At 43.2% G+C, this 19329-nt stretch overlaps 2 protein-coding genes across 4 annotated transcripts; one reads left to right on the top strand and one right to left on the bottom strand.

Annotated features, from left to right (window-relative positions):
- The first annotated feature begins 2212 nt into the window (after positions 1-2212).
- Positions 2213-7134, top strand: LOC4335051 (AT-rich interactive domain-containing protein 2). 2 transcript variants are annotated; one of them, XM_015778122.3, is made up of 3 exons: positions 2213-3046; positions 5637-6321; positions 6835-7134. In XM_015778122.3, exons 1-3 carry the CDS (start codon positions 2333-2335, stop codon positions 6852-6854), a joined length of 1419 nt encoding a protein of 472 aa, XP_015633608.1. In that variant the 5' UTR covers positions 2213-2332; the 3' UTR covers positions 6855-7134. The 2 variants fall into 2 exon arrangements, with proteins under 2 accessions (XP_015633608.1, XP_015633607.1); XM_015778121.3 differs by having other exon boundaries at positions 5637-7134.
- Positions 7135-7521: 387 nt separating this feature from the next.
- Positions 7522-17809, bottom strand: LOC9272529 (uncharacterized). 2 transcript variants are annotated; one of them, XR_001545130.3, is made up of 3 exons: positions 16607-17809; positions 9650-10947; positions 7522-7845 (listed from the first exon to the last, which is right to left on the bottom strand). XR_001545130.3 is itself a non-coding variant. In XM_066309310.1 (2 exons), exons 1-2 carry the CDS (start codon positions 17802-17804, stop codon positions 12500-12502), a joined length of 1341 nt encoding a protein of 446 aa, XP_066165407.1. In that variant the 5' UTR covers positions 17805-17809; the 3' UTR covers positions 12334-12499. The 2 variants fall into 2 exon arrangements, 1 of the variants encoding a protein (XP_066165407.1); XM_066309310.1 differs by lacking the exons at positions 7522-7845; positions 9650-10947 and adding an exon at positions 12334-12642.
- Between the last annotated feature and the right edge of the window lie 1520 nt (positions 17810-19329).

Here is a 19329-nt window from a genome sequence, read left to right as displayed (position 1 = left end):
GGGTTAATATAATTCAGAGAGTAGAGTGACACTAAGCAGAAGCATTCATACTCTTATTTATAATTACCTAAGCTAAGTGGAAAGAATATAGAAAGATCATATTCCTATACTTCTATTACGCAAACATATTATGCATACATCCTAGTTATATCATTACTTAGCTAATGCCCTCTTTCCGATGTCCTCTTGGTGTTTCGAGAAGCCACCCCTGATTGCAGAGTTTCTTACGACAATCCATTATGACCATTCAACCAGGGCTAAATACAGAGGAGTACCCTCCCCAGGAAATTAACTTAGGACTATATACACGCGCGGAGGAAAACCGGTACTGAGCTGTCACCATCAGCGGCCCACCTCGCTTCCACAACATATAACCCCAAATAATAATATCCAGTAATATAAACACCACGCTTAAATTACCAAATACTACTCTAATATCGTCGTCATGACATAGAGTCATCATATACACGATGATTATACGCACACCATTGCATCTCCTAGATAAGCTAGCATCATAACAAATATGACTTGGATATATAATAAAGTTGGTATTCATATACTCGGAAAGTAATACAATACCAAAGTGGTATAAGGAAGAATATTCTAAATAAAGTACAAGTCTTACAAAAGAAGGAAAAGCTATTAGAGCCGTACTCGAATTATTCCGAAGACTCCGAGGACTGAAGATTATATTCTATTTCTATTCCACTATACTCTAGAGACTATACTAAACTTATACTAAACTTGAGAGATGAAATGAACTTCTTGCTTGAGGTGTGTCTTGAAATGGAGAGACTGAGGGGGTTTATATAGGCTGGTAATGACGGTTGGAAAGGTCGGTAATATCCACCAACTGTCATTGAAGATCAATCCCAGCCGTCTAGCCAAACCCTGCAACCATCGGCGCTGCGGCTGGTTCGGCCGAACCCTGGGCTGGCCCAACCGGCCCAGTTCCTAGCAGGCGGCCTCCTCTCCTGTTGCTCACTTCGGACTTGTGAATTTTGGTCCAATTGATCGTGTCATTTCTGAGTTCTTGGTCCATCCTTCCATAAGTCTGATTCTTGACATCGTCCGATTGATTGACCATCTATTTTTATGTCGATTCTCCTCTATTTTATGTTTATTCTTTGCAAGAGATTAGTAATCCTAGTGCTAGTGGAATATATATTATTTAAATACAAATATGCATTGCGAGCATAACTAGTTCTTATTTTAGTAATATTGACGGGCGAAACTGATCGCTAACGACCGTCAACAGGGCCATGTATTAGTAGTGTATTATATGACTATATATGATTTGAATAGTAGTTAGCTATACTATTAAACTTGCTTTTAGGAGTCTTCATCGTCTCACTCAATTGGCATCTCCTCTTAGGCCTAGTTCTTTCCAAAAACGTTATATCGAATCTTTGGATATATACACGGAACATTAAATATAGATAAAAATAAAAACTAATTACACGGTTTGCATGAAAATCGCTTGACGAATCTTTTGAGCCTAATTAGTCCATGATTAGCTATAAGTGCTACATTAACCCACATATGCTAATGACAGCTTAATTATGCTCAAAAGATTCGTCTTATGGTTTCCAAGCGAGTTATGAAATTAGTTTTTTTTATTTATGTCTAAAAATCCCTTCGGACATCCGGTCAAACATCTGATGTGACACCCAAAAATTTTCTTTTCGCGAAATAAACGCATCTTTACTAAACCATGGACCTTATCCATCTACAATTTCACATCATATTTATTTAATGACCGATGAACAGAAATAGAAAAAGAAAGTATTTTTTTAAGACTAACATTCGATATTTAGAAAATTATAATGGCATGGTTATAATTTTTTTTTATGGTTAGCCCTGTTTAGATGGGACTAAAACTTCTAAGTCCATATCACATCGGATGTTTGAAAATTAATTATAAATATTAAACGTAGACTATTAATAAAACCCATCCATAATCTTGGACTAATTTGCGAGACGAATCTAATGAGCCTAATTAATCCATGATTAGCCTATGTGATGCTACAGTAAACATTCTCTAATTATAGATTAATTAGGCTTAAAAAATTTGTCTCGTGAATTAGCTTTTATTTATGTAATTAGTTTTGTAAGTAGTCTATATTTAATACTCTAAATTAGTGTCTAAAGACAGGGACTTAAGTTAAGTCCCTGGATGTAAAAACCACCTAACATTCACTCCGCACCTACCGAACACACCGGAAAGATCCAAACCCAAAATAAACAACGAAACTCGCACAAAAAAGGGAAAAAGAATGCGCCACCGTGGCCCACCGCCGTGACCTCGCCGCCGGCGAGGCCTCCCCTGCCCATGGACTCCGCCGGCGTCATCCTCTCCATCCTCAGCAAGCTGCAGTCTCTCGGCTTCTGCGCCCATCTCCGGATCGGCGACGCCGCGGCCTCCGGCCCCCCCTCGGACCTGTTCGACACCGTCCTCGCCGCGTTCCTCCGCGAGGTCTACCCGGGCGGCCGCGAGGTGCGCCCTCTCCCGGCGAAGCTCGGCGACGGGAGCCGCGTCGACCTGCTCCGCCTCTTCTCCGCCATCCGCGCCGCCGGCGGCTACGCCGCGACGTCGTCGTCCCCCGCCGTCTGGGCCTCCGCCGCCGAGTCCGTTTGCCTCGACGCCACCCTCGCCGCGCCCGTCAAGCTAATCTACCACAAGTACCTCGCCGCCCTGGACCGCTGGATCCAGAGGCTCGTGGAGGCGCATGGACCCTTCCTGGATGGCAACGACGGGAGGAAGAAGCCAGAGCCATTCTTCGATTCCAATGGAAGGGAGAATGAAGAACCACTCTTGGAATGCAATGGGGGAGATCTGCAGCATCCAATCTTGAAGAGGAAGAGGGAGGACATGGTTGGGATGTTGGATTGGGTCAGGGAGCTTGCCGAGAATGGCGGTGAGGCAGGCACCATGGCTGCCGGCTCGGCGAATGGGTACTACTCGTTGGCGTTGGCAGCGAGGAAGGCGGTGTTCGCGAAGAGGGCTCGCCGCTCGAGCATGACGATGAATGGTGCACTCATGCAGGTTATTCCAATACCTTCAGTAGCACTTTATCGAAATGTTTGGCATCATTCATGTTGTTTAATCGTATTTTGATGTACTAACTGAATTGAGGTTAGCTTAACTATGATGATTCACCGATTGTATTAAGGCCTTGTTTAGTTGGGGAAAATTTTTGGGTTTGGTTGTCACATCGGATATACGGACGCACATATGAAGTATGAAACGTAGTCTAATAACAAAACAAATTACAGATTCTGCCAGGAAACTGCGAGACGAATTTATTAAGCCTAATTAATCCATCATTAGCAAATGTTTACTGTAGCACCACATTGTCAAATCATGGCACAATTGAGCTTAAAAGATTCGTCTCGCAATTTATACGCAATTTGTGTAATTTTTTTTTGTCTACATTTAATACTCCATGCATGTGTCTAAACATTCGATGTGACAACGTGAATTTTTTTGTTTTGGGAATTAAACAGGGCCTAAATCTTTTTGCTCAAATCCAATTGATAATGCTTGTTGAGAATAGACCAACTTATTGACGCATCTTTGTGATATTTGGCATTTTAGTGTAATTTGGAGAGTACATTTGTATTTCTTAGAGATTACACTGATATGATTGTTTGGAAGATAGTATAATGCCAACAGAAAGCCTAGGCGAAAACATTATTTCCGTCAATTCCTCCCTTCTGAGCCATAGTTAGATACTCGACATAAGTTGCTACCTGAGTCGGGAGTTGGCTATAATTGTTGATACATGCTAAAATGATCATTCTAATCGTACCTCCAATACTTGATTATTTGATATCTATTTATATGTTCTATAGTAATCTTGATAAGAAGATGCATACCTTTTCGCTCTTTGATAACTTGATACCTTCACAATAATAAAATTTAGAGGAGTTTAAAGGTTTTCTTTGGGTTCTGATTGATTCATAAATTCAATTGAGTTTGTGAGAATGGTTAAGTGTCTGAATTTCAAAGGATATGCATTGCATAAAAAACAAATAAATCCAAGTTTTTTTTACATCAAAACGAGTTGTGGAAAACAGCAATAAGCAGCACTCCAAATTCTATTTTGGAAGCTTTTTCTGATGGGAAAACTATCAATGATACTTTTAAAGCTTTTTTAGTTATAATGAAATGAAATTGTGGAAACTCCCATAGATAGGCAACTTATAATTCACATGCTATATCTTTCTTAGGTATTCAATCTTAGCTAAGCTTTTCTTGAATTTCTCTGCTTCTTATCTTTCTCTGGCATTCATCACTGTGGAATTTACAGAACAGTACAGAATTCAGCTTGAACCATGTTTCGCACAGGCAACAGCAATACTCTGGGTCGATCTGCAATATTATTAAAGATAACTTTGAGGAATAATAATAGCATTCGGCTGCTATACGGAAAGTTCTTTTTTATGACTAACTCATACTAACTAATTCTCTCTCCTAGGCAGATGGATTATATTTTTGACTCCACCTAAGACTGATCATATGATTCCTTGTTTTTGTTCCAGCTTCTAGGGTTTCCTCTTGTATAATCTCATTTATATACTGTAATCAATGTATTCATTTATGATCTTTTAGCTTAGGAATTGAGGCCTATGGGGGTCTCATATAATTATTGCTTTGAATATTTGTGTTGGTGGCTGTAATGATTTGTTCAAACAAAACTGTTTTTGCTACAACTCACTGACACATCGTAATGCTGTTACAAATAATTTGGGGCCTATCCTTTTATAATTTTCATGGCACTGAAACATACTCTTTCCTTACATCCTGCTATTACTAGACTTCTATTTCTGCAAAAATGGTGCAGACTGCAGCGTAATCCACAGACTCTGACCCCTCCACTACCAACTTTGGTTCACTATTCAATTTGGGGATACTGTTCAGTTTAGCAACAGTACTTAGGAACCATATTTATTTTTGTAGATTACTGATCCAAATGCCATCATGGATACAAATTACAGATTATATCAGATTAATGATAATTATATCCTCTGAATGTTTTGGTTTATGGCAAAACCAACTCCTACTGCATAGCAAATCCTTCTGCACACTCTGATTTCCCAAAAGCTTTGTTTGAATCATCATCTTGGATGATCAAGAACTTCGATATCTACTGACAAAGAAGTATAAAGGCTCTTAAATTTAGTCTACATTGACCATCATACCTAAAACTCCTAGTTTATGCATAAATCCTTCTGCATCCTACAATTTCCTTAAATCTTCAAATAGAATTAGATTTTAATTAGAATGGAACCACAAATTTAGTTTTTGTTTGGTTTCCAAAGGAACTACAGTATATAAATCGATTTGTAAGCCAATTCTAAGGGTCAATTTGTGTTTGCTGATTTACTGTGCTGCGCTGTTGTTCTTTTGTTTTTAGCATGGAAATGCAGATGTAAAAAATATTGTAGTTTACTTTGTAAATCAAATTAAGTTTAGTTAAATTTTGTTATCAAACTATTAATTTCTCGAACTCATTCAGTTTTTGGTTGCCAAAGGAAATGCAAAATCCGAAATCACCATGACGTTGTGATTTTCGTGCATGATATTGTCCTAGCACCTAATATACCCCTTTTTTGTTTTCTGTCGTTTGCAGGAAATATTTCCAATGGATTGCAAGTGCTGCATGAGTTCCAGCACTACTGGAATTGACACACAAGAAAAATGCAGTAAAAAGATTCAACTTGTCATTCCACAGGCTGGTTCAGATATTAATGAATTGATAAATGTTGTAGAAAACATAAATGTGCCTTCAATTGGAATGGAGCAAGAGAACAACATTATTGGACAAGCGAAATATGAGAGTAGGAAACATCATAACTCTGACAACTGGCTTTTTACGAGTCAGCAGAGGAACAAAATACCAGTGGGCTCTGAGTTCCAAGCACAAGTACCACAATGGACTGGTGAGTTGCCTGTAAGCTATGATAATGCAGAAACCAGGAAATGGTTGGGCACAAAGGTCTGGCCTCTGGAAAATGGTAACAGGAAATTATCATATTTTTGTAACCCTGTTGGAAAAGGTAGAGAAGGTGTTTGTGGCTGCAACCTTCCAGGATCTGTAGAATGTGTTAGGTTTCATGTTGCAGAAAGGAGACTTCAGCTGCGACGTGAACTTGATTCAGCTTTCTATGCATGGGGATTTGATCGTATGGGAGAGGAAATCGCACTTTCCTGGACAGATAAAGAGGAAGCAAATTTCAAGGCTTGCGTGCAGCTTAATGCCCCATCTTCAGGAAGGAATTTCTGGAAGCGTCTCCATATGCTTTTTCAGTCAAAGGGTAGGAAAGAACTTGTGAGCTACTATTTTAATTGTTTTCTACTTAGACGGAGGTGTTATCAGAATAGGATGACTCCAAATAACATAGATAGTGATGATGAGGATGAGACAGAATTTGGATTCTTGGGTAACCGCCTTGGTCATAATGCAACTAAGTATGACAGTTCCAAGTATACCCTTTGCATCGAAAGTACACACTGCATGGATCTCAACCAATAGTTTCTGATCAGCATTAATGAAGATGATTGAAGTTTAGTAGTTCACTTCTCTTGCTGTTGAGTGTCTTGGATAAGGTTTAAATAGGCGGATTGGAGTTTTGGTGTTTAACTTCTCTCATTGCCAATGGTTTCTGCGCGATATAAAGAAGCTTACTGAAATTTGGCAATTAATTTCTTCCATTGCCAATGGTTTCTGATCAGATATAGAGAAGCCGATTGAGTTTGATAATACACTTCTCTCTTTGCGAAAAGTTTCTGATCAGATGAATGCTTTCATCCACTGATTTCTTATGCAGACGGAAATGTAAATGCTTAAGTGCAAGCCAATCATTTGAACAAGTTGCTTACCGCTGCGGAAGATTTGACCGAAGCTTGCGATTGAAGTTGGGAGGCAAGTTTTGATAGAGTGTAGTGGCACTGATATGTGAACAATCACATGGATTCATTATATCCACAAGGTGAAAAAGAGAACAGCGGTAGCATTTTTACCGATGCTTCCTTGAAGGTATCACATGTACCATTTTCTAGTTTTATCCTTTGTGTAAAGTAGTTTTGCATACATTGCACAGTAGTATGATTAACTGTTCCTTGCTCTAGGCTCCCTTTTCGTAGTATTTATCTAGACTAAGGGCTCCTTTGGATGCACGGGGAGAAAACCCCTGGGAAATAATCCCCCAAGGGGATCTTCCCTGTGACATATGAACTCCCTCCATTTCCTAGGGAAGTTGCTCCCGTGAGGGAAAAGTCCCCTACGTTCATTTGGAAGACTCCCACGAGGGGAAATTCCACGCTCCATTCCTTTGAAAATGCTAGCTGCTAGGGTTTAAAATGCGTAGCATGATAAAATATAAAACTCACGATAACTAACGAGCAGGAGAAGATAATCAGGGTGACAAAATAAATTCAAAAATTTCATAGAAAATTTGGAATATCCACAGAAAATTCCAAAAATTCAGACATTCATATGGAAAAGGCATAGCAAATTTGGTAAAAATCCAGAAAATTCACAAATAATTTGAAAAATTCAACATTCAGCTAATACAAAATATGAAAAATTACAAAAATTGAACCTTGGATGATTGGAATATTTTACATAGGCATACATTAAAATGACAGATAAAGCAAGCTAAAACATTAGTGTGATGTCTTTTCAACAACTAATGTGCAATCATTAACAGTTGGCACACAAATAGACACACATGTAAGCAAAGGTTAAGTGGAAAAGATATAATCCTTGGAATTTTCAAATAATCATCTCGGTGCAACTGGTCTTAATCTTTACTCTTGTCACTTGTTGATCCCCAAAACTGCAATTTCACAATAGATAATATGTCAATTTTTTTCTCAATTAATGGTTGCAAATCAAAACACAAGAAACAACAAGGGACAAATTTCGCGAATCATCGCTGAAGTGCTAATGTATTGCATCCACAATTATGCTTCTAGGATTCTATACAAGAATTATGTATCCAGAATTTTGAGGGCTATTTTCATGTACTAGACTAATGTACTTTCTACATGCATACTGTATTATGTTACCAGAATTCTACAGTGCTACTAAGGTAAGTTTTTCATGCTATGCTGCATACAAAGTCAAAATTCCTGAATCATTTCCCATTGCATACAACCAGATAAATAACCACCAAACAATTGCAAACGGAGTTTTTAATGGACACTTAACAACATTGGAGATAAGAAGATCATTAAAAACTGATAGTGATTCAGAATTATGTATTGCTTCCAGAATTCTACACCAGAATTATGCATTCATAATTTAGAGAGCTATTTTGATATTTTCATGTATTCCAAAATTCTATACAGTACTAGTCAAGTAAGTTTTTCATGCTATGTTGCATACAAGTAAAACATTCTGCATCCTAGGGAACTTGACATAGAAAATTCTGCATCATAGGGAACCTGACAACAATAATATCTCAAATTCTCAATCAACCAGAACTTAACATGATATTTCCCATTGCAAGTATAGCAGGGACCAATACGAAAAATAGTTCATCATCCTCTAGTAAAAACTTTCTAATTTGCTCGTTTGCAGAGCCCATCACTTTTCTGTTAGAAAATCAGACTAAAATTACAACAAAAAAATAAAACAACTGATTGGTAAAAAAAAAGAGAGCAAGATTCATCATGGCAAACACAAAAGGGGCAAGAAAGAATTATGCAAGACAGCATAAGCAGGTCTGCCACTAAAATTGACAGAGCAATACTGTACGTAAAAACATCTCAATACAGCCACTAATTCTTCCTGCAATAAGAGCAGGATGAACACCAAAACAGGTTTAATTGCAACAATTTCTTTGATGTGCTATGGTTCACTGTCTCATATTCAGAACACAATTTCAATTCAGCCATGTTATATACTACAATTCAGTGATTGACTAGCACAGACAACAGTTAAATCAGCTAAAATACTTCAATGAACAGCCTACTAAAAAATCTTATCTGTACAATGTACTTTGCAAACAAAAATCATCATGCCATATACTGTGCAAACAATGAATAATAACATTATTAGGGATACACATGCAGATGCAGTGCAACACGTACTTGTCCACTACTATATTAGTACTCATCATGTCTGCATATAGCTATAATAGTACCCATGAGTGCTGTGCACAATACACTGTAGATATGAAATCAACTGAATCCTGAATTTCTGATCATCTCTGATGGCATATGCAAAACTTATAGCTAAGCTGCCATTAATTAATTAGACATACTGTTATGTGGATCGATCTTTCGGCGTATCGATGAAATGAACAAGTCAGTGCTAGCTGTATATAAGCTAGTAATTATATACAGCAAGACAAATCTCTGTGATACTAAACAGCAAAACAAATCTAGCAAGAAGGAGATAGATAGTCATAATCATCTCTTGCAGTGCGTTCTCACAATCCACAGACCAGAAACTCCATTGAACCCTAGCACCTGCGTGTACCCATCCCTCCACGGATTCAACGCTCAAGAACAACATAAATCTACCGGGACAACACAGAACCAAGCTTACAGCGGGGAAGAAACTAACAGAGCAAGAATTCTTTGCGCGCGTGGAGAAACAAACCAAATCAAGAAACAAACCAAATTCTTTGCTACCTTGGATCTGCGCCTCAACGCCTCCTCCGCCGGTGCGTCGCGCCACCTTGGATCTCCCCCCGGTCCTCCGCCGGTGCTGTGCGCCCGTGCTGCCGAGGCGCCGCTGCGTCACCGCCGCGTTTCTGTGCCTGCGATGCGAGAGATGAGACCGAACGGAGGCGAAAACCCTAGAGGAGGAGAACGGGAACCCTAGGAGGATGAGAGGAGGGGAAAGAGGAGAAGGGCTTATCCTTCTCGCCGGAGGAAGAGTCCCGGTGGTGGCGCGTCTCACCGGAGGAGGAGGCACGGCGGCGCCCGCTCTTGGTCGCTGCTTTTGCGCGAGAGAGCGGCGGATCGGGAGAGGAAAATTTCCTGACCTCGAGAGGTCGGGTTCCTTTCCCTGGGGTTTCCCCGCGGATTGGGCCGGGAAATCCCTGCCTCGTGGGTTTCCAAATGGACCAGAAATAAGGAATAAGTTCACCGGAGGTCCCTCAACTTAACAGCGATATTTTTTGAGGTCCCTTAACCACAAAACCAGAAATGTGTACCCCTAAACTCACTCAAACCGTTCACCGGAGGTCCCTCAGCAGTATTTTTTGCCCGGTTTTGCTGACGTGGCATCCTAGTCAGCAAAAACATTAAAAAAAACACGTGGGGCCCACATGTCAGCTTTCACATATTTTTTCTCCTCTTTTCTTCTCCTTCTCTCCTCTTCTCTTTTCTTTTCTCTCTCTTCTCTTCTCCTTCAGGCTGCAGGCGGAGCAGCCGCGCGCCATGGCCGCCGCCGTCGTTAGCTCTCCACCGTCGTCGTCACCGTGGGCGAGGCTACGCGGCGCGGCCATCCGGCGGCGGAGCGGAGGCAGCGGAGCGCGGCGGCGGAGCGGAGGTAGCGGGCGGAGCGGCGAGCACAGATGCGGGCGGCGCAGCGGAGGGCGAGCGCGGCAACGGAGCAGTGGAAGGCGCGAGCGCGGCGACGGGCCGAGCAGTGGAGCGCGAGCAGGCCGCGGACAGAGTAGCGGAGCGCGAGCGCGGCGGCCAGCGAGTTTAGGAGGGAGGGAGAGGCGGTCGGCGACCAAGAAACAATCTCTTCCTCTGCCTCTTCCCCTTCTGCCGCCGGCGGTGCCTCTCCTAGCATCGTCGGCCACCCGCGGGGCCACGGCGGTGACGGCGGCCGAGCATGGGGGAGCTCCTCGTCCCATCCACTGTCTTCCGCTTCGCCTAGCTCGCCCTCCGCTGCTTTGCCCACCGCTGCGCTCGCCCGCCGCCGCTCCTCCGCCGCGCTCGCCTTCCGCTGCACCCCCCGCATCCGCGCTCCTCCGCTGCATGTAATGGGATATATACATGTGAGTGTGCTCAGCCATATACACATGCTTGGCTAATACTCCCTCCGTTTCGTTTTATTTGACACCGTTGACTTTTTAGCACATGTTTGACCGTTCGTCTTATTAAAAACTTTGGTGAAATATGTAAAACTATACGTATGCATAAAAGTATATTTAACGATGAATCAAATGATAGCAAAAGAATTAATAATTATTTAAATTTTTTGAATAAGACGAGCGGTCAAACATATGCTAAAAAGTCAACGGTGTCAAATAAAACGAAACGGAGAGAGTATATACGTCTGCATGTTATCGGGCGGAAAACCAACAAGAAGCTAGCTAGGCTATAGCTGGTCGTCTCCATGCATGCATATATATGCTCGTACGAAGACGCATGTACATGCGGCCGTCTGTACCCGGCGTATATGCGTATGAGCTACGACGTCAAGTGCTACCGCGACGTCGTCGAAGACGACGAGGGTCACCGCGCCCGCGCCGACCACCGTCCACGACGCCGATGGCACACCGAGCGTGGACACGCTCCTGCTGCAGCTGCGCGAGCTGGGCGTCCGGGAGGACTATGGGATCAGGCCGGCGACGCTGCCGCCGCCACCACTGCCGCTGTCGCGGCACAGGAGGAGCGCGAGCGACTGGGGTGCATCGTCAGCCGGCACTTCGAGCCACCTATGCACGGCCACTGCGACGCCTGGCCGATGCCGCCGAACGGCCGCGCCGTGTAGCCTCGCCCACGGCGACGACGACGGTGGAGAGCCGATGATGACGGCGGCCACGGCGCGCGGTTGCTCCGCCCGTAGCCTCCGCTCCGCCGCCGCGCTCTACCGCCGGGATCACCCGCCGTCCGCTCCGCCCACAGCCTGCCACCGCTCTGCTGCCGCACTCGCCGGCCGCCCGCATCCGCGCTCGGCCATCGCGGCTGCGCCCGCCGCCAGCCTGAAGGAGAAGAGAGAGGAGAGAAGAGAAAAAAGAAGAGAAGGAGAAGAAAAGAGAAGAAAAAATATGTGAAGCTGACATGTGGGCCCCACGTACTTTTTTAATTTTTTTTGCTGACTAGGATGCCACGTCAGCAAAACCGGGCAAAAATACTGCCGAGGTACCTCCAGTGAACGGTTTGAGTAAGTTTAGGGGTAGACATTTCTAGTTTTGTGATTAAGGGACCTCAAAAAATCTCGCTGTTAAGTTAAGGGACCTTCGGTGAACTTATTCCCAGAAATAATACCAGTGGCAATTTCCCCCGCGGGCCTTTCTCCCAGGGATTGGGCCGGGATCCCGGTGGTTTCCTGGGCTGCTAAAGGAGCCCTAAGGGTTAGATCCTTAAAAAGCTATGAGCATGTATGTAGAGGTTAGTCTTCGGAAACTATCACTTTTTTAAGATAATGGAAGCTTTATTAAGACTCAGTCAAATACACCAAGATGATACATTCCAACTGAGCCCACCCCCGGCCTCTGCATAAAATGCACACAACCAATAAAAGGACAAAACTAAACCCCCATCACGAAACATAGATATTAGTGACTATCAATCCATAGACTAGATTGCCACCCATGCTCCTGGGTAAAAACATCCCGTGCCACCTGGTCCAAATGTCGAGATATCACCGCAATAGTATCCCGTAATCCCGGTTTGTGGAGGATAGCCCAGGTACGTAACCACCGGGTTACTAGAGTAATAACCTGTAGAGGAGAAGACACTAACTTGTTATCAAAAATAACCCCGTTTCTGCTTAGCCAAATGGACCAACAAATAGCTGCTGCACCCATCAAAAACAGATTTCTCATTTCTTTAGGAACACATGAAAGCCAACGCCCAAACATATGAGTAACATTTCGAGGAGGTTGAAAGTTAGAGGCCATATGAATAACGGACCATACCAAACGAGATAGATGACATTGGAAGAACAAATAACGAGATAGATGACATTGGAAGAACAAATGTTGAATGGTTTCATCCTTATGACAAAAGCAACATTTTTTACTACCTTTCCAATTTCGCTTAGCTAGGTTATCCTTGGTTAGAATTACTCCCCGACGTAAGTACCAAAGGAAAACTTTTACTTTTAACGGTACATTAATCTTCCAAATACGTCTATTAATATTCGGGACGCCCATATGAACAAGAGCTATGTAATGTGAATTGATCGAGAAGACCCCATTGGGGGTGAGATTCCAGCGAAATTCATCTTGCTCTTGTGTCAACACCAAATCAGCTATGAGAGGCAATAAATTATGCCAAGCAGCTAATTTTGCTCCAATTAAATCTCGTCTCCATGAAAAGCTTGGAGGGTTTGTTTGAAAGATTTGTGATATTGTCGTTTGTTTATGCCTAACTATAACAGTTATAGAGACAAGGATATTGATCTCTCAACGAGGCATTACCCAACCACTTATCTTCCCAAAACCTTATTTGAGAGCCATCCCTAATACGAAAAGACCCAAACCGAAAAAAATCTTGTTTGGCCTTCATAAGACTATCCCAAAAATGTGAGTCGCCTGCTTTCCAATAAGCCTGAGATAAAGGTTGTGATCCCAAATATTTGTTACGTATCAACTGTTGCCACATTCCGTTTGTGGTAAGCAACTTGAATAGCCACTTGCTAAGTAACGCTATATTCTTTACCTCGAGGTCATGAATTCCCAGCCTCCCTTGATCTTTGGGACGACAGATGATGTCCCACTTAGCAAGCTGGTATTTTTTCTTATGGCCATCCCCTTGCCAATAGAACCTAGATCGAAGGTAATCAAGTTTTTTAAGTACCCCACTAGGTATTGCAAGGAACGACATCATATACATTGGGAGACTACTAAGTACTGAGTTAATCAGTGTTAGTCGCCCTCCCAACGAAAGAAGTTTTCCTTTCCAGCTACTTAATTTCTTTTCAAATCTTTCGACCACTTCTTTCCATTCCGCATTTCTTAACTTCCTACAATGGATCGGAATGCCAAGATATCGAAAAGGAAAATTACCAACCTGGCAACCGAAGAGTTGGGCATATTGATCTCTATACTCAAGTGCTTCGCCAAAACAATATAGTTCACTTTTATGAAAATTGATCTTCAGACCTGACAATTGCTCAAAGGCTAGAAGCACCGACTTCATATTCTGAGCTTTCTCAAGGTCATGATTCATAAAAAGAACTATGTCATCGACATATTGTAATATAGATAGTCCCCCATCAATCAAATGCGGAATGAGACCATCTACTTGCCCTTGTGTTTTGGCTCTATTTATCAAGGTAGCTAACATGTCAACAATAAAGTTGAATAGGATTGGGGAGAGAGGGTCTCCTTGCTGAAGGCCTTTTTTAGTCTGGAAAAAAGGTCCGACATCATCATTGACTTTGACCGCCACACTTCCCCCGACGATGAAAGATTTGATCCAAGAAATCCACTTGGGCGAGAAACCTTTCATCCGTAGAGTTTGTAACAAGAAGGGCCATTTGACCTTGTCATAGGCTTTTTCAAAGTCAATTTTGAATATCACCCCATTTAATTTTTTTCTGTGTAGTTCATGAACTGTTTCATGTATGATGGCGACTCCATCTAAGATGTTTCGCCCACGCATGAAAGCTGTTTGTGTTGGATTCACTAAATTGTCAGCTACCGAGCTAATTCGGTTTGTGGCGACCTTAGTGAATATTTTATAACTGACATTTAACAAGCATATTGGTCTATATTGTTGGATTCGATTTGCTTCTTCAACTTTCGGAATAAGAGTAATCACCCCAAAGTTTAGACCAAAAATTGGAAGGCTGCCAGAGTGGAATTCATTAAATAAATTCAGTAGATCATGCTTAATGACTTCCCAAAATTTTTGGTAAAATTCAACTGGGAAACCATCTGGTCCAGGAGCTTTATTATGATCCATTGCAAAGATCGCTTCCTTTATTTCTTTCTCAGAAAAGGAGCAGTAAGAAAGTCATTTTCTGCTTGTGTGGCCTGAGCCATATCCTCAGTTATGTGCTCATCAAGTGAAAATGAGTTTTCCGCTGGCGGTCCAAAGAATTTCTTGTAAAAATTTGTAATGTATGTTTTCAACGCCTCAACCCCCTCAATTTTTCCTTCATCCTGATCTAGGAAGAAGATCCATCTTCCTATGTTTGCCATTGGCAATCAAGTTAAAATATTTTGTATTATTGTCTCCAAGGAGAACGTCTGAGACTTTTGAGCGTTGGTACCATCTAATCTCCTCTGCACAAAGTAGTCTTGCAAGATTATCCCTCGATTGATCAAGAAGATTTCTTTCTTGATCCGAAAGGAGTCACACCTCTGCAGCGATATCTAGTTCGTCAACGGTCCGTTGTAGATGAGCTTTTTTCTATTTAAAGATACCATTGGTATGAGCAGACCAACCTCTCAGATGTCGGCGTAAAGCGCTCATTTTTTTATTCCATCGTTGGACTGCATTACGACCCTTGATTGGTTTATTCCAAATTTCGACAACACGATCATGGAAATCGTCGCGCAGAAACCAGCTAAGTTCCATCTTGAACTGCTTAAGGTTTCCGGCAAAGGCCGCTTCCCCTGTATCAAGGAACAAAGGCGTGTGATCTGACACCCCTCTATCTAGTGCATGAACCGATTCCATAGGGTATTTGGATTCCCATTCCGTGGAAGTAAGAACCCTATCTAGCTTCTCATACGTCGGTATAAGGAGCGAGTTTGCCCAAGTATATTGCCTGCCTGTTAGAGCGATCTCTCTTAAGTCAAAGCTATCAATCACAACATTGAAGAGAAAAGGCCAGCGAGCGTTGTATCGGTCATTGTTTATTTCCGCACTACTTCTCAAAATGTTGAAATCCCCCCTATTAGAGTGGGGAGATGATTATGCTGGCACGTGCGAACTAACTCTGCCAAGAAACTAGATTTAAAATCATCTTGGGCCGGTCCATACACTGCCATCAAAATCCATTTAAAGTTATCCTCCCTATTGTTGAGATGAAATTTAACGAAAAATTCCCCTTCAACAATTAAGGATAGATCCAATACAGCCGCATTAACCCCAAGTAGAATACCCCCCGATCTTCCTTTAGGTGGGAGACAATGCCAAACAAAATCAGCACCTCCAGAGAGGCGATCTAAATTTGTCTTCGACATTTCGCCCTTTCTTGTCTCAAGCAATGCAACAAAGTCTAGCTTTTTTTCTCTAACAATATCTGCCACAAACCGGAATTTAGCCAAGTCTGAAAGACCTTTGCTATTCCAAAAAATTTCTTTCATGATGAAACAATTTTAGTGGTTTTTGGATTTTTGGGATGAGACTTTCGCTCTTTCCTTTTTGAAGATGATTTAGATTTTCTAGTGGAAACCAACAAGTCACAAATTTTGTTACTTTGGTCTACATCCTCCATATCAATCTCCGAGATATCCTTAACTAAGTGAGCGAGTAGGGCGCCATCAATATCGTCGCCCTCGTCATCACTTGTCATAAAAGGATCTACCTCCGACACAAAAGAAATGGACTGGTTGTTTTCTCTAGGCTTGGTTGCTACTTTTGTTCTATCTACCTCAATATGTTTCAAGACATTGAGCAGAAAAGAAACATTAGAAGTACCCAAAGAAACTCCTAAAGATTTAAGATTGGAAGCAACATTAACATGAGGTAAAGAAGGTAGGGACTGAGAAGGCCTAGTAGCAGTACCTTGCTGAAATGATGCAATACGAGAGGCCGAGTGCAGCTGATTCGTCGGTGCCGAAACCTCCCGTGCCGCAAAGCTATCATCCAAATTACGCACTGCTGTCCTCTTCATTGCCTTGAGCAGCGAGTCGTCATCCCCTCTAGCGATGCCATCCAAGTTCTCAACATTGGATCGCATACTACGGCGACGAGGTGTGGAGGAGCCAGCCTTGCTGCCACTTGCGCGAGTCAACTGCGGTACAGGCGAAGAAGTGTTTATTTTCCCTTCCTGTAAGACTTCCTCATGTGCCACCGGAGAAAGGACAGCAGTTGTCCTAGTTGCTGCAGCCGACCTAGGGGTGAGCAAAGGGAGATGTTCCGACCCCGTTGTCTGCGTGCGAAGTTGCTCAGGTGCAGAAGGGATGCCGTCCGGTTTATAAGAGCAGGTATGTGTCATAATTCTTGGTGTTGACCTGGCTGTCATGACCTCTTTCTCATCAGCTATCACAGGCCGAGGAGGTGGCAGAGGCTGGCAATTCACAAGAGGAGTTAAGGCCAGTTGCATGGCTGTAACATCTGAAGATTGCTCCTTTGGAGGAGTTGTATTTTCTGAGTTCCTTGCCTTCTTATGCACCTGATCATGGTGACCATCCCTTGATGAGTCATCTTGATCTTCTTGTGTGTCCCCATCATGATCCATCTGATCAACCTCCATAATCTTAGCCGGACGAAAACTCTCATTTTCCAAAGCATAAGTGATAGGGTATCCCAACTTTCCAAAGACAACATCCGTTGTGATCGGCAACACTACACTGCTATGCATGAACACCTTCATTCTAATCACCCCCGTGCGTCTGTAAGTGAGCATATCAACCTCCTGTGTAGCCCCAATGACACAACCTAATGCCCAAAAGGCCAAGTAATGATGCCATGGGGCGGGCACACCCGACACATGTATCCACACCTCATCCAATTCATATGCCGGTATCACATCATCAGGAGTCTTCCACTCAATTATTGTCATTGAAACCCCGTGATTCTTTAGACGGAATTCAACGTCATCCATCCTCTTTAATTCCTCAAAAGAAGGGAAGGCGACGAGGAAAGAGTTGTCACCATGAGGGACAGCTTCCCACTTCCAGTCCGGCCTTATCCGATGAGCTAGCTCGGCCTGAACTATCTCTCGGGACAGCACGCCACCGTGAATGGATACCAATGCCATGGGAGCAGTTGAGGGTGATTGCACATTCATTCCAAAGCCACTAATTTGGAGAAAACCAAACTCGGTTTTACCGAAACCAAAAAGTGAGCATGTGGGTTTCGGCAACTTGAGCACTGGACACTTCGTTGCTAGATGAGAATCCTTCTTGTTGCAAATGTAGCAATCAAGGTCCGCTTTGCATACCTGCGCCATATGGCCACTTGTTTTGCACCTGTGACAAAGAGGCGGTCTCGGTTTCTTTGCTTTAGCTGTCTCTACTTGCTGCGTTGGTATCTCCCTCTGTTGTTCTTGGTTTGTCGGCACCGGCGCTGTGGGTGGTTGTACCGGTCTAACTTGGAGGGCAGTCCGCGACTGGTCTCCATGATCGGCGGCCCGGGATTGGCTCCCTGATGGAACTTGCTGAAAGAGTGGTGCTGCCCTTGAGCAGCCCCTCCTTGCCAGCGTTGTTGCCTCCAAATCTTGGGAGATGTGGACGCTGGAACTGCTGTTTCCTCACGACGTTGCCCAGCCATCGCCGGGTCGAGCCGCCATTGCCGCGTACGAGAGTTTGCCCTGGACTGGTTTTTTGGGTAGAGATTGTGGTACCAACCAACGAATGCGAATCCGAACTATTTCGATCCCACCACCGAGAGGCAGGGGTCGGGAAGCCAATTTCCTCCCAAAAGTTGTCAACTAATAGTAGAGAATCGGAATCTCCTGTTTGAGAGGCAGTTTTCATCTCCTCACCTTCAAGGCTAGCTAGTAGCCAACTACCGAGTAACTGTTCTGAAGCAGGGAAAAGAGACGTGCTATCCATGGTCGAGAGATGATCAAGTCCAGAGCCATGTTCTTGATCGCACCCGCTTGGAGAAGCTACAACGCCCATCCTCAAAAACATCAGATAAACTATGTCGACGAGAAGGACGCCGTGCATCACCTCCATCGATTTGGGCATCACCTGCAACAACAGCGCAGGCTTCCGGCGCCGACGCCGATGACGAGACCCTCTCCCTGGACTGAAACACGATCTCTGCCTGACAGGGAGAAGAAAGAGCCGCCGAGGAAGACGATCTCTGCCTGATACGTTTTCGTGATTAGGATGCAGCGCCGATGAGGGCAGGAGGCATCTGCACAGAGCGTGGATGGCGGCTTGAAACAGTGCCCGAATCCTGTTACTGAATAGGCCAGTGCCAGGAGACAGGAGGAGGATCCGGCGCCTCCGCCAGCGAAGCCCCGACCCTGAAATCGCCCAACTATCGCCCCTCCACAAAACTCGGGCATTCAAATAGATGAATACTGTATGATATTTCTCATGTTCGGAAACTATCACTTACTCCCTCCGTCCAAAAAAAAAAAAGACAAACCCTAGGTTTTCGTGTCCAACTTTGACTGTCCGTCTTATATGAAATTTTTTTATAATTCGTATTTTCATTGTTATTAGATGATAAAATATGATTAATATTTTATGCGTGACTTGTCTTTTTAATTTTTTTTATAATTTTTTCAAATAAGACGAACGGTCAAACATTGGACACGGAAACCAGGG

This window comes from Oryza sativa, chromosome 4 (genome assembly GCF_034140825.1).
Source record: "Oryza sativa Japonica Group chromosome 4, ASM3414082v1".
In the NCBI taxonomy this organism is placed as follows: domain Eukaryota; kingdom Viridiplantae; phylum Streptophyta; class Magnoliopsida; order Poales; family Poaceae; genus Oryza; species Oryza sativa.
Note: the sequence above shows the minus strand (reverse complement) of the source record. Positions and strands in the feature narration are given on the sequence as shown.